The sequence below is a fragment of the Bidens hawaiensis genome, unplaced genomic scaffold, assembly GCF_021521415.1.
Source record: "Bidens hawaiensis isolate Kalapana, Puna unplaced genomic scaffold, B.hawaiensis_p1.1 tig00042505_1, whole genome shotgun sequence".
NCBI classification, from domain to species: domain Eukaryota; kingdom Viridiplantae; phylum Streptophyta; class Magnoliopsida; order Asterales; family Asteraceae; genus Bidens; species Bidens hawaiensis.
The window spans coordinates 83,960-99,122 of record NW_027497540.1 but is presented as its reverse complement, the minus strand read 5'-3'; the positions used below and the strand labels follow the sequence as shown (position 1 = coordinate 99,122).

Here is a 15,163-nt window from a genome sequence, read left to right as displayed (position 1 = left end):
GACTATGAGCTAGGAATTAGTAAATAATATTGGTTCTAAGTTTTTAAGAAAATCGAGAAATTTGAGAACGGTACTGGCACCGGTATGGTACCGAGCCTATCCCTACAATGAGCTAAACTTTATCTAACATTCTTATGTTTCGTGCTCAAGTAAGGTTGTTTAGAAAACTCGCGGCTCAGAGCTCACTTGGATTTAGTTTGGAGAAAGCTCGACATGGCCCGACTCATTTTGTAGTGAGCCGAACGGTCTCGGTTTGACTCGCCTGTCAGCTTGCCTTGATTTGGCTGGGATTATTTTACTTTTAAATATATTTTGCTTTTTTATATACATATAATATTTATTAAAAATGTTTAAAAAATTTGAGATGAAATAAATCACTCCCAAATCCTAAATCTTGCTCTAATCACAATTCCTAATATTATGGAGTAGTTGTTACATAACAACATTCTAGTTTTTATTTCTCAAAACTCTTGCATTGTTGTTGCGGGTTAGCTTGGATGCTAATAATTTTATTTTGTAATAGGTTTTATACGATTATGAATTGTTTTTAATCTATTTTGTATTTGGTTGAATTTGTTATAACTTATTTTGCATTCGGTTGAACTTGTTATGAACTTATATTGCATTCAGTTGAAGCTTATTATTATTATTATTTTTTCAAAAAACTAAGCCGAGCTCAAGCTCGGTTTTGAAAAGAAGCTGAGCCCGAGCTTGCCCCCGCTCGACTGGGATTGACTCGAGCTATGCGACTTCACCACTTTTAGGGGTGTTCACGGTTCGGTTTGAAACCGGAAACCGCCCTAACCGGTCATCGGTTTGGTTGTTTTTCATAACTGTTGGTCGGTCGGTTTCAAAATATTCAAACTGTAGCGAACGGTTTGGTTTACGGTTTACAACAAAAACCAACCATATAAACCGGACCAGACCGTGTATTAATTTTTTATAATTTTTATGTATATATGTATTCAAATATAATACCGTAACTTAAAATTGTTTTATAATGTATATAAGAGGGATGTATTATACTTGTTAAACTTTACAAGTTCTTGATAACTTTACTATAATATATCATACGTTAATTTGGACATCTTGTATAAAACTGAACAAGCTCAAACCGTGAAACCAAACCGTTACCAACGGTTTGGTTCGATTCGGTTTAAGAGTTCTACGATTCGGTTTTGGTTTACAAAAATAAAAGCCGTTACCAACGGTTTGGTTCACGGTTTGACCCAAAAACCGTGAAAACCCCTAATCACTGTTATAAATGATTAGGGAGTTAATATAAAAATAAAAGGTACTCCTTATTGTATGTTATTTACATTTTTGTATGTAGTTTCATATAAAGATCTTTGTATGCGTTAAATTAAATTAATATATAAAGTCCGTTGAGAATGCGTGTGGGGCTGTTGGAAAGAAGAAACCAGACCGGCGTGATTTTAATGGTCGACATGTTATACATCACATGCCAATTTCAGACGCTTCTATTTTTAAAACACAGGGTTAATTTGCAACTTTGCTAATACTTCAAGGTCTTATATGAAGTTCTAATGACAAAGAAAAAGTACAAAACACGGCACACTTTGAGCCACACAAATGCTAAACATGGGACACGTGGATAAATCAGGAGCACATAATAAGTCACGACAAAAATTATTAGTCAAAATAAATGTTGTTTTTTTAAGATTTGAATCATTTTTATGGCAAGTAACTAAATATGCAAACTACTTGTGTTTTGTTGTTTTATGTGAATACGGAATACCTATAAATAAACTTATGTGCTAACATGTTTTTGTTTTTTACAAGGTAAATATGTAACTCGAAATAAAGCATGAATACGACACAAGTATAATTATGTTTTTTTATTATCATGCGTAACTTGTTTAATAAACATGTTGTGTTTTGGTTGAGAATTCAACCATCAACCAATGTAACTGGTTTACAATGTGACTACAGCTTGTTTATGTTAACAATTTACACAAACATTTAACTAGGTTAAGGTAAATTGGTTATACGAGTCGTACTGTTTTACACAACTTAAGTAATAGGGTTCTTTCTTTTACACAAATAAATATATGATTTTTTATTCAATTCATTGATTTAAACCAATCATTTGTTAACATGAAACCGTTACAAACCTTAATATTTTATGGTTTTCATAAACTTTGAAATTTAGTGAATAATATAAAATGAAATGAGGCAAACTATATTAGGGGTGTAGAGAGAGATGAATTCATGTATTTTTATAGATTAATATGACATTTAACCGGAATTTAAATATATACCTACGTACATTAAAAGTTGTATTACTTCACTAGTATAACAAAATATTAAGAATATTTTTTACAGTGTGTTTTGGTTACGAAAGTTTCACGTTAACATTTGAAATGTAATGTTAAACTATTATTTATTGAGAAACAAAGCTAAGAGAACTATTTGTTACAAGACAGATAACTATTTTGGTTTAGAAAAAAAAAATGTGATTAGCCAAATAAATATCATGCTTTAATTTTTTACATAAGAATGACTAAAAACCGTTTGATTTGTTTTGTTAGTTGATTTATTCTTTAGCTCTTTCAATGTATAGTTTGAAATTTATACTCCGTTCACAATATAGGTTTTGATTACAATTCAAGACTTTTAGCACCCCTATTTACTCATTTTAAGCATACAACATGTTTAACATGACAAATGAATTCTCAAACACAATACACTTAGTTAAACGTGTTTTTCTTAAACACTAAACCCGTAGCTTAATAATCGGATTCCACAACACGTTGAACAAGGCTGAATGTATCTGTGAACTAACACAAATGATCTGACCCGACCCAACCTAGCATGCCAAACACATGTAAAATATAGTCACTTCAATAAGATCAAATGCTACCAAGATTAAAAATCACAAGTAATACAATAAAATAGGAAGTTATCTTAGATAGTGCCACACCCGGCCATAGGGGTCTAGATGTATGACCAATAATTAGTATCGGTTTTGAAAATGTATCAGAGTTTATTTTGTTGTAGCGGAAATCTCTTTTCTTTAAAATATTTCTATATAAACAGGGACTTAAATACCTTTGATAATATAAAATACTTATTTTTACATAATCATGTTTTACAAGGAGTTTAATAAAATCAGCCCACAGATTCTTCTATATCTCCAATGAGCTGTCTCCATGTTATTCTACTGTCCTTATCTCTTATTACTTACTACTGATTACCTGAAAATGTTTAAAAATAATACGTCAGCTAAAAGCTGATGAATAGCATTAACAGACACAAAGTATTTTATGTTGGCAAGAATTTAAAACCCGTTAAATCGTAATCTGTGTTAGTATATCTACACACTCAGCGGGACTGTTTCACCCGAGTGTACAACCACGGAGCACACTAGCCTTTTTACCCAGATTGACCGTAGTTTTACGTATGCCTACAACTGAGTCTCTTTACTAGCCATGTTACGGCCTTTCATCCGTAACACGTGTATAAACTTGGATCCAACTATACGTGCACTTATGGCCTAAATACTTTTTAGTAGATTACCTTTACGCATCAAACGTTTTGAAAACCTTTCAAGCCATGTGTTTGATTTTTAAATCATATGTAAAATACCTAACGCCTTCGCATTAGTTAGTTTTAGAGTCAATGTACTCACCTTTGCTATGACCAGTATGTCTTTACTGATTTATGTTGTGCATGTTATCTCGAACCTGTAGTTACGAGAATATCTTTGTATGAATATCTAGATCAAATGATCTGGCTTTAAACCTTTAGTCTAATTTGTAGTTTAAACCTTGATAAAACATTTCTTTTTGTTTAAAACTCATTTTTATTCCAAATGCTTACTTTAGTTTTTATGACGTTTAGTGTGGCATGCTTTGGCCTAATAGGTTCGAACACTCTCATCAAGCTCTCCAGGAAAGTAAACGGGTCCCGCGGTTGATTGGGATTTATACGAATTACTTTCCTTATACAAGAAACTCGACTACCTGTATTGTCACCCTTCTAGTTACTACATGCTCATCACGCTTTTCTTGATTATATATATATATGTGTGTGTATATAATTAATTAATGTTTCTTAGGTTAATTTACAATAAGCTTAAGTAAAAGTTTATGTATCTTAATAATAAAAAAACATTTATCTTTCTAAACCTTTATAACCAATATGGTGAAAGTAATGGAGGAGGTAGGTATAATAAGTTGACCAGTGAGCGAGTCTGATTGGGTAGACTGCATTTCCCATCGCCATAAATAAAACACCTCCCTCAACCACCTCACCAATTCCATTTCACCATCTTTCTAGAGAGAGGCTCAAATCACCACTTTCTCTCTCTAAAACTTCAATTACTCTCGATCCATCCATGGACTCCACCTCCGTCAAGGTCTCCCCACTGGACCTCGTAACGGCGTTACTCAACGGCAAGGTATTCGACACCTCCAACGCATCGGACTCCACGCCGCCGCCGTTATCGATCATCATGGAGAACCGTGAGCTCTTCATGGTGCTCACCACCTCCGTTGCGGTGCTGATCGGATGCGTCGTCGTTTTGGTGTGGCGGAGATCGGCTACCAAGAAGGTTGTTGAGCCGCCGGTGGTGGTGGTCCAGAAGAGAGTCGTGGAGGAAGAGGAGGTGGATGATGGCAAGAAGAAGGTTACCGTCTTCTTCGGGACGCAGACCGGAACTGCCGAAGGTTTTGCGAAGGTGAAGGGTTTGGTTTATAATAATAATAATAATTAGGGATGAGCGTTTGGTACCGAATACTCGGTTTTTAATGTTTTCGGTACCGGTTAGGTATTTTTTGATACTTTAATGGTACCCGTACAGATTGAACATTTCTAATTAGGGATAGAGCATTTGTACCGAATATATAGGTACAGGTATCAGGTACTTAGTTTTTAATAGGGAATATAGAGGTACCGGTACTGGTTTTTAATTTTTTGGTCTCGGTACTTTTGGTTTAGGTATTTTTCGATATTTTCAATGGTACCGGTACTGATTGATTGAACACTATCAGTTCAAATTTAAATTTTTTCGGTATTGGTACTCTTAGGCTTTGGTGTTTTTCGGTTTTTAATGTTTTCGGTATTGGTACTTGGTCTTTAATGTTTTCGGTATTGATGCCCTTTGTTTCAGTGGTACCAGTATTCAGTTTTTCATGTTTCCGTCGGTATTTTCAATGGGACCAGTAGTCGGTTTTTCATGTTTCAGGTATCGGTACCTTCTGTTTAGGTATTTTTAGTGGTACTGGAAAAAATCTGTGCGGTGTTTGGTATATTTTTTCAGTCGTTTTTGGTATCGCTATTTTTCAGCGTGGTACTGGTATGGTGTTGATCGCATCCTACTTTTAAAAAATTAATTATAGATGATTTTAGCGGTGTTGTTGACATGATTTATTACTGTTGTGTAAAGGCACTTGTGGAGGAAGCTAAAGCTAGATATGAAAAGGCAGTGTTTAAAGTAATTGATTTGGTGAGTATTTTTGACTTTACAGATATGATATTAGATGTACTTTGATTCATAAAGTTTGAACTTTTATTGGCCAATTGAATCGTGATTAGTGAATTGAAATTGAATTTGATTTCTAAATCGTAGGATGATTATGCTGCTGATGATGATGAGTATGAGGAGAAACTAAAGAAGGAATCTTTAGCTTTTTTCTTTTTGGCTACGTAAGTCTGCCATTTAATAGCTATTTTTTTGGAACCTTTTAAGTCAAAAGTTATTTATTAATAAACATTTAACATTAAATTGCTATGATATTTATATAACTGTATAATAATATAATAAGGGGAGGTGGTAGATGAGTATTTATTAAATGAATTTGGATTATGATCTTGATTTTGTAGGTATGGAGATGGTGAGCCAACAGATAACGCTGCTAGATTCTATAAATGGTTTGCTGAGGTAAACATAGTGCGATTTGTAGATCCATTATTGTATTTAACCAGAATTTTGCATGCTGACTTTAAATTTTTTGTTACGTGTGCAGGGCGAGCCGAAAAAAGAATGGCTTAATAAGCTTCAGTATGGAGTATTTGGCCTTGGCAACAGACAATATGAACATTTTAACAAGGTAGCAGTTAATGCTAAATATCATGTTGTGTATGTTTATACCTAAGAACTATTATTAACATTATAAATGTTCAGTTACATGATATGCTATATCTAGCTTATTTTTATTTACTTGGTGTGATATGTAGATTGCAAAGGTGGTTGATGAAGGTCTTGCTGAACAGGGTATGCCATTACTTATCCAGTTTATAATATAGGAGATGATAATTTGCATTTGTCTGCAACTTTTTGTTACTTAAATGCTTTAATTAATTCAATGTGTATATGCTTTACAATTTACAGGTGCTAAGCGTCTTGTTCCTGTTGGCCTTGGAGATGATGATCAATGTATTGAAGATGACTTCACTGCATGGTATTTAAAGAAATACATTTTTTGATGTTTGTATTGAATTGTAAAAGTTCAACTAGTAGTCAACAATGACTGCATGTAATGGTGAGTTTTAATATCGCATTGAACTTTTCTTCAGGAAAGAGTTAGTGTGGCCTGAGTTGGATCAAATACTTCGTGATGAAGATGATACAAGTGTTGCCACTCCTTACACAGCTGCAGTTTCCGAGTACCGTGTTGTTTTTCATGAGAAACCAGACATGTTTTCTGAAGATAATAGTATGACAAATGGTCATACTGTTCACGATGCTCAACATCCATGCAGGTATCATAACAGTTTCAACTTTTAATTTGTTATCTAATCTTATTATTACTTGATTGTCTTCCAAACCTGAGTACCTGACATAATTGTGCTTGATCGAAGATCCAATGTTGCTGTCAAAAAGGAACTTCATAGCCCTCAATCTGACCGGTCTTGTATTCATCTTGAATTTGATATATCTAATACCGAACTAACGTAAGTTCTTCGAGGGGTATCTGATAATTTGTTACGAATGGATGATAAACTTATTATCAACCCCTCACATGACCGAATTTGTTTGCATCAGATATGAAACTGGGGACCATGTTGGAGTTTATTGTGAAAACTTGAGTGAAGTTGTGGACGAGGCTGAAAGATTAGTGGGTGTATCACCTGACACTTATTTCTCTATTCACACTGACAAAGATGACGGGACGCCACTCGGCGGGGCCTCCTTGCCACCTCCTTTCCCTCCATGTACTTTGAGAAAAGCGTTGTCTCGTTATGCTGATGTTTTGAGTTCTCCCAAAAAGGTATTACCCCCTCTGTTTTGACCCGTGCAAACAGAACCTCTTAAATGGTGTTTGCTCAAAGATTCACATTGTTTTTTTGAGTTTGTAACTTCTTTTAAATGGGCTAAAAAGTCGTTTGTGGGGTCACATCCAACCTGAATTGCTCTGTTTTGACCCGTGAAAACACAACATTCTAAGCAATGTTTATTCAAAGATTCACATTGTTTCTGTAAATGTGACTCTTTTTAAACGGGGAAAAAAGTTGCTTGCGGATCAAACCGACCATGGCTCACTGATTTGGTCAGTGTAAAAGTAGACCTTTTTTTGACCCGCTGCTCAACCTGAGTCTCCTTCTTTTGACTCGTGAAAACACTACCTTTTAAAATAGTGTTTGTTCAAAGATTCCATTGTTTTTGTAAAAGTTGTAGCTAGTTTTTTTAAATGGACAAAAAGGTCATTCTGACTCAATCCAACCTCACTCGCCCGTTTTTGATCTGTTCCAAAAGTGACCCTTTTTTGTTTTGGCCCGTGCCAGAAGAAGTGACCCTTTTTTGACCTGTTTCTAATATATTAATCCAATTTCAGTCAGCTTTGCTTGCACTAGCTGCACATGCCACTGATCCCGATGAAGCTGAAAGGTTGAAGTTTCTTGCATCTCCTGCTGGAAAGGTTCGACTTCATTTCAAAAATTATTATCTTAAAAGGCATTAATTTGACAATGTCTATATTCATAATGTGGAGATTGATATTATTCAATGATTTTCAGGATGAATATTCTCAATGGATAGTTGCAAGCCAAAGAAGCCTTTTAGAAGTAATGGAAGCCTTCCCATCAGCCAAGCCGCCACTTGGCGTTTTCTTTGCATCTGTTGCCCCTCGTTTACAGCCCCGATACTACTCAATTTCATCCTCTCCAAAGTAAGTAAATCATCAATTCAAAAAAATAAATAAATAAAAAATTAGACACAGTTTGATATCAATACACTTGTATTGTTTTGTATTACAGGATGGCACCAAATAGGGTTCATGTTACTTGTGCATTAGTTTATGAGAAAACGCCAACTGGCCGTATTCACAAAGGAGTTTGTTCAACCTGGATGAAGGTATTTTTATTTAGAGTAAAATATGGTTTTGGTCCATGTGGTTTGCTCTCTTTAGCCATTTTAGTAAGAAATTTTTTTTTAACAAATCAGGGCATGAGGTTTATATTCTATAATTATTTTGCCCCCTAGCCCTAACCCAGTTAGATTTTTCGCTTGTATGCTCACTTGCCCCTCACATGGCATTTTAGTCCTTTTTTTGCCAAGTTATAAGCACCCTATACCGTGCTAGGGTTTAAATCAATGGGTGTTTAAAACTTGGTGGAAAAAAAAGACTAAAATGCCCCTCATGTGAGGGGCACGTGAGCTTGCTTAACAGCAAAATTTAACTGGATTAGGGCCAGTTTGTTAAAAGATTTTTAATGGTTAAAGAGGGCAAGCCACAGGGGCAAAGCCATCACTTTTCAGCTTTTACTTAGTATATTTAAAATTTATGATTTATTTACAGAACGCGGTGCCTATGACGGAAAGTGAAGACTGCAGTTGGGCCCCTATATATGTTAGAACATCTAATTTCAGACTACCTTCCGACCCAAAGGTTCCAGTTATTATGATTGGCCCTGGTACGGGATTGGCTCCGTTTAGAGGTTTTCTTCAAGAACGGTTGGCTTTGAAGGAAGCTGGAACTGAGCTCGGGTCATCTGTTCTGTTCTTCGGTTGCAGAAATCGCAAAGTGGTATGTTTATCCCAGTCAAGTTAGGCATGCAAACGAGCATAAGCGGGGTGCTTGTTTTTGTTCATTTGTTTAACATTAACCGAACAAAAAAATGAACACCAACACTTAAACAAACAGATTCTTTGTTCCTGTATGCTTTTTAAGAAAATGAACGTGTTCGGTTTGTTAATATTCCAAAACGAACATAAATGAATGAATGCAAACGAAGAAAATGGATGTGTTCGATCATTTGTTAAATTCAATAGTTAAATAAATTTAAAGAATATGTAAATGAACGCATATAGACGAGGTGAACGTGAATAAGTGAACAAAAACAACTGCTCACGAACATTAATAAACGAATGGGGCGTGTTTTCATGGTTGCTCATTGTTCATTCATTAAATAAACAAACACTCTACGGGACGGTTTGCGACGGTTTGCTTACTAGCCTACTTGAATTTAGTCATTCCATTTTTTTTTAATAACGAATTAGGTCAAATATGATTATAACAGTTATATTTTTCAACCCTGGCAGCCCATTTGACCCGTTTCCTTGTAGCTAATTCATATTTATATTTTTGACCCGTTCAGGATTTCATATATGAAGACGAGCTTAACAACTTTGTCGAGACGGGTGCTCTTTCCGAGCTAATTGTTGCCTTCTCCCGCGAAGGCCCGACTAAGGAATACGTTCAACACAAGATGAACGATAAGGTGAATAATCTCTCTTATTTTTTTTTATTTATTCACATAGATCTTTTTTTTAATATATGTTTACAATGCAAATTTGTCCTGCAGGCTTCAGATATCTGGAACCTTCTTTCTGAAGGAGCATATTTGTATGTATGTGGTGATGCCAAAGGCATGGCCAAAGATGTACATCGGACCCTACACACCATTGTGCAAGAACAGGTACTAATCATCACATATATATTTTAACTTTTATAAAAGTTATTTTGTGTTCATTAAATATTGTTTATTTATATACATACATATGGGATGGGTAGGTTTATTATATGGTTGGAGTTGGCTGAGATGGTGACAGATATAAATAATTTTATGGTGTTAAAACACTTTGGGGCCCACCATCTTGTTTTATGGACACCATCTTTTGAGGTGTCGTTTTTAACTATGACAGTGATTTTGTGTATCACCAAATTAAATTTACCTTTTTATTGGTCCAACAAACCTTTCTTTTTCATTAGTTGAGGTCAATTTGGACATTTGTTCTACGAGCGGCAATTTTGACCCATTAGAACGGTCACATTCTATTCTTTATCTTTATTTATATAATTTAACTAAATATCGACTTTAACCTTAAATTTTATTAATCTTATAAAAAAAACCTCCACATCTCGTTCCTTATAATTATCTTTATTTAATTAAATAATTCACTTCTAATCAATTTTTATGTTTATTTTTCTCTCGCGCTCACAAAAGAATTATATGGTATAAATATAAGAAATTACTATTCAGCCCATATATATAATCCATATAATGGATGGGAGTTTTTTTTTCATGTTTTCCGCATAATTTAAAGATCTAAAAGATTATAAAAAATGGGATGTGATTGCTCTTACATTTGCTTATCTGTTTAGTTTGTGTGTATATATATATATGTGTGTGTGGATGGGTAGGATCATGTACACCCTCATCGCACAAACTATTGAAAGTGAAGAAACAAAATTACACGGTGGCATTTTCGTATGCTACAAGAGAAGTGCAACTAGTTTAATAATTAAAACGACAATGAATTTATACTAGAGTCTTAGCTTACTCATAAAACTATAGCGTAATTGTTATTGTTCTAGTATATTTTTTTATAGCATAATTATTACTCTAGTACATTTCTTATAGTGTAAATAATTAATTCTCAGAGTTACGAATATGCCACTGTGCGTGGGTTTCTTCTTCACTTCATACAGTTCACATGTTTAAACTTTTGATCGAAAGATTATATACAGTATCCTATTATAGTATTATGTTAAATGAAAATTCTTGTCTATACGCCTAGCTTTATAGCTAATGTTAACAACCATAACTTCGTTGATTTCAGGGATCACTAGACTCGTCAAAGGCAGAACTCTACGTGAAGAATTTACAAATGTCGGGAAGGTACCTCCGTGACGTTTGGTAAATAGACGGAACGCTAGAAACGTATCAGGGAAACTGCGTTTGTGGTGACGTGCCAGAGAAATTCTTTTATATTCTTGTGTTAATTATTGTAACTTACTGTTGCCCGTGCTTTGAAACTGTTATTTTCTAAATGTAACTCATAAGGAGAGTAATAATTTATACATATATATTTAGTAGTGACTGTTAAATTTATATTGTTATGCACTTGTAATGATTACCAAAAAGAAATTATAACGCACTTAAAACGTGCATAGTGGAAATTACGTGACGTATAAGTGATGAGTTAATGGTGTCACCTATCTTTAACTTGGTTTTTACTTTCACAAATCGTTGGTATACAGATAAAGCAAGCAATTTAATCTTTTGTAAAAAGTTGGTGAAGAGTAATATAAAATGTTAGTACACTTGACTTGGTAAAGGGTCCCTTCTGAATATCTAATAAATTGGAACGATATAGGCATGGGGTGTTTACGGTTTGGTTTCAAACAGTGAAACCGTTTTAAACCGGTCATCGGTTTGGTTTCGCTGTCGATTGTTTTTTTTTTTTTAACTTTTGGTCAGTCGGTTTCAAAATTTTCAAACCATATTGAACGGTTTGGTTTACGGTTACCGGAAACCGTCCGTATAAAATCGGACTGGATCAAGATTTGACAATTTATATTTTAGATTTTTTAATATACTTTATATTACATCAAGATTTGACAATTTATATTTTAGATTTTTTAATATACTTTATATTACATATATTTAAGTATATGTACTATATTAGATATTGCGGGTGCTTCCATTGTTAGTGTAGCATCAAGTCCAATGAATTTTTCTGTTTTGCACTCAGAGAGTCCATTTTACATATAACCTTTGCATATTAATTCGATTTCTGCATATTAATTCCAATATTCTAACTACAATACTAACGTAAATATACCATCTTTTTAATTAACAGATTTTGTTTCTTACATATATGTCATCCTATAATTTTTGCAAATTTTATAAACTCACAATAAGCTCAAACCGTGAGACAAAACCGGAACCAAACCGTTAGTAATAGTTCGGTTTCAATTTTCAAAGGTTCGATTTCGGTTTGTGATGATCTAACGATTTGGTTCACGGTTTGACCCAAAATCGTCAAAACCGGACAGTGAACACCCCTATTACCGACAGGGGTGAAGGTTCTTTAGGGCCAGGGTAGCCCCGCCCCCCATATTCTTTTTGTGAAGTAGTGTAAATTTACCCGTTTTTCTCCCAGAAATATTTATACGTAATGTAAATTTGCCAGTTTTTGACAAAAAAATTGAGCCTAGCCCTCCTTGTTTATGATATTTTTTATACATTGAGATTGGCCCTCGACGTTATCATCCAAGCTTTGTCACCAAATACATAGAAAATTAGCATGACCCTTACGTTGTAGGTAAGGGAGAGACTAAATTGGTGGTGTCACAGTGCCGTCTTTTATATCCGAGTAAAGTGTCAAAATCATCTTTGAGGTTTGGTCAATTATGCGACTTTCGTCCAAAAAATTTATTTTTTTACAATTGGACCATTGTTGTTACCTGTTGTTGCCAATTTTGTCCAAATCACTAATTCCATCTAATTATTAACGGTAACTCAAGGGCATTACTGTCTTTTTAAATAAAAGCATTATAAAATTAAAACACAATCAATTATATAAATGAAAAACTAAAAAAAAAACACCAAATCTCTAGATTCCTGCTACTATTGAGAACCCTAGGTTTAAAAATTGAAGAGTTTAAACTATAAATTACCAACCTAAATCTTGATTGAAGATTTTCGAATTTCGAATAAACGACTCATGAGTCACGACATACCTTTCCCTCATCTCGCGGACTATCACCTTTCCCTTTTAGCATCTGCAAATTGTTCATTTTTCCGGCCAGCCGAAGCATCTTGTTTTCCGGTGCGCTCGAGGAGTGGTGATGATGGTGTTTCTGACAGTGGTGAAGAGGCAAGCGGACAACCGAAAGTAACCTGGTGCAGTAAAGATACGTCCCCAATTCCACTTCCATCACATACCCATGTTCGTTTAGCTTGCATGCATGTTTAGTCAATTTCATTTAGTACCCACGTTTAGTGGTATTAATTAATGCATGTAGTTGGTAGTTAATTACAATTCTACTATGCCATGTTTTCCTTTTATTGTTGCGTTTTAAGCCTATATAAGGCCTCTTTGTTTTATTGAATGGAAGAAGAAAATTATGAAGTAATATGCCTTGTTCTTTCTCTTATTTTTTTGGAGCTTGATCCACTCAACGGATTAACTATCTTGGGAGATTGACCATCTCGAATTGGTCCTTATAAACTTCACCCTCTCGATTCACCACTTGATTAAATGTTTGGGGTCTCGATTTGTGTAGAACTTGAATTGGATTTCTTCAACGTTGCTCAAGTTCGTGTTTGGGGTCTCGATTCACATTTTTTTTGGGGGGGGGGGGGGGGTTTAAATTTGCTGCTTGATTCACTGTTTAGGGCGTCAATACGCTCAAAGATGATGTTAAGAATCAATTTGCTGCAAGATTCATGCTTGGGGTCTCGACACTGCTTCGATTGGGATTCGATTTGCTGCAAGTATATCTAGAGATGATGAAGATGACGATGGATGATAACACAAGTGATGGGTGCCGGAGGAGTGGTGGTGTGGTGACCTGATTTTTTAGGTGGTGGACGATGACCAGAGTGGTGGTGGTGGTTGTGTGGTGATCAGTTAGGGTGGATTAGCGTAGGTGATATGCTAAAGATGATGAAGCGTGGGATATAATCATTTAGAATAAATAATAAATTAGTAAAGAAATTGAAAAGACAGATTTGCCCTTGATTTAACGATGAAATTAAACGAAGTTAGTGATTTGGATAAAACTGATAACAATTGGTAAACCACAACGGCCCAATTGCAAAAATAAACTTTTTGGATAAAAGTCGTATAATTGACCAAACCTCGAAGACGATTGGCACTATACACTTTATATCTAAACTTTTTGTGTTAACTTTTGTAACCAACTATTACTGCTATTGTTGAACTTAAGAGCCAAAATCGTTCTTAAGGTTTGGTCAGTTATACGACTTTCGTTCAAAACGTTTATTTTTACAATTGGACCATTGTGGTTTACCTGTTGTTGTAATTTCGTCCAAATCACTAACCTGTTTAATTTCATCGTTAAATCAAGGGCAAATCTATCTTTTCAATTTATTTAATCTACTCTACTATTAAAGAAATAACTCTTTCTATAAATAGTATGCATTATAATATTTTCTTTTTAATAAAATATTTCAAAATTATATTCAACTTAATTAAATTAACAATTTCTAATCTACTGTTATAATAATAATAATAATAATAATAAACAATTTCTAATATTTCAAAATTATATTCAACTTAATTAAATTAACAATTTCTAATCTACTGTTATAATAATATTTTCTTTTTAATAAAATATTTCAAAATTATATTCAACTTAATTAAATTAACAATTTCTGATCTATAATAATAATAATAATAATAATAATAATAATACATGTGTTCAACACTTCAACTTAATTAGATTTAATATATTCTAATAATAATAATAATAATAATAATAATAATAATAATAATCTACTGTATTATTAAAGAAATAACTCTTTTCATAAATAGTATGCATTCTTATATTTTCTTTCTAATAAAATAATTCAAAATTATATTCAACGTAATTAAATTAACATTTTCTAATATACTGTTATATAATAATAATAATAATACATGTGTTCAACACTTCAACTTAATTAGATACAACATATTCTAATGTAGTAATAATAATAATAATAATAATAATAATAATAATAATAATAATAATAATATAGTGTTCCTTAATGAGTTTGAGTTTTTTTTTAAGTTCATTGTTGTTATTTTTATTTTGGTTTTATTTTAGTTTTTGGTTTTTGTTCGGTTTTTGTTTTATAAAGCTGTTTCGTTTCAATTCATTTCGGTTCGATTATGTTTTGTTCTATTTTTTTAGTTTTGTTTTTGGTGGGTTTAACTTTATTTAGTTTTTTGTGTTGGTTTTTA

General features: G+C 33.6%; 1 protein-coding gene across 1 annotated transcript; it reads left to right on the top strand.

Moving 5' to 3' along the window:
• Positions 1-4,320: 4,320 nt before the first annotated feature.
• Positions 4,321-11,152, top strand: LOC143593691 (NADPH--cytochrome P450 reductase 1-like). The gene is made up of 17 exons (XM_077073245.1): positions 4,321-4,702; positions 5,411-5,470; positions 5,594-5,670; positions 5,848-5,905; positions 5,991-6,074; positions 6,202-6,238; positions 6,356-6,425; positions 6,541-6,726; positions 6,826-6,918; positions 7,010-7,235; positions 7,800-7,883; positions 7,981-8,132; positions 8,221-8,317; positions 8,763-8,990; positions 9,562-9,684; positions 9,769-9,882; positions 11,027-11,152. The coding sequence occupies exons 1-17, from the start codon at positions 4,361-4,363 to the stop codon at positions 11,105-11,107; spliced, it is 2,112 nt and encodes a 703-aa protein (XP_076929360.1). The 5' UTR covers positions 4,321-4,360; the 3' UTR covers positions 11,108-11,152.
• The last annotated feature ends 4,011 nt before the right edge of the window (positions 11,153-15,163 follow it).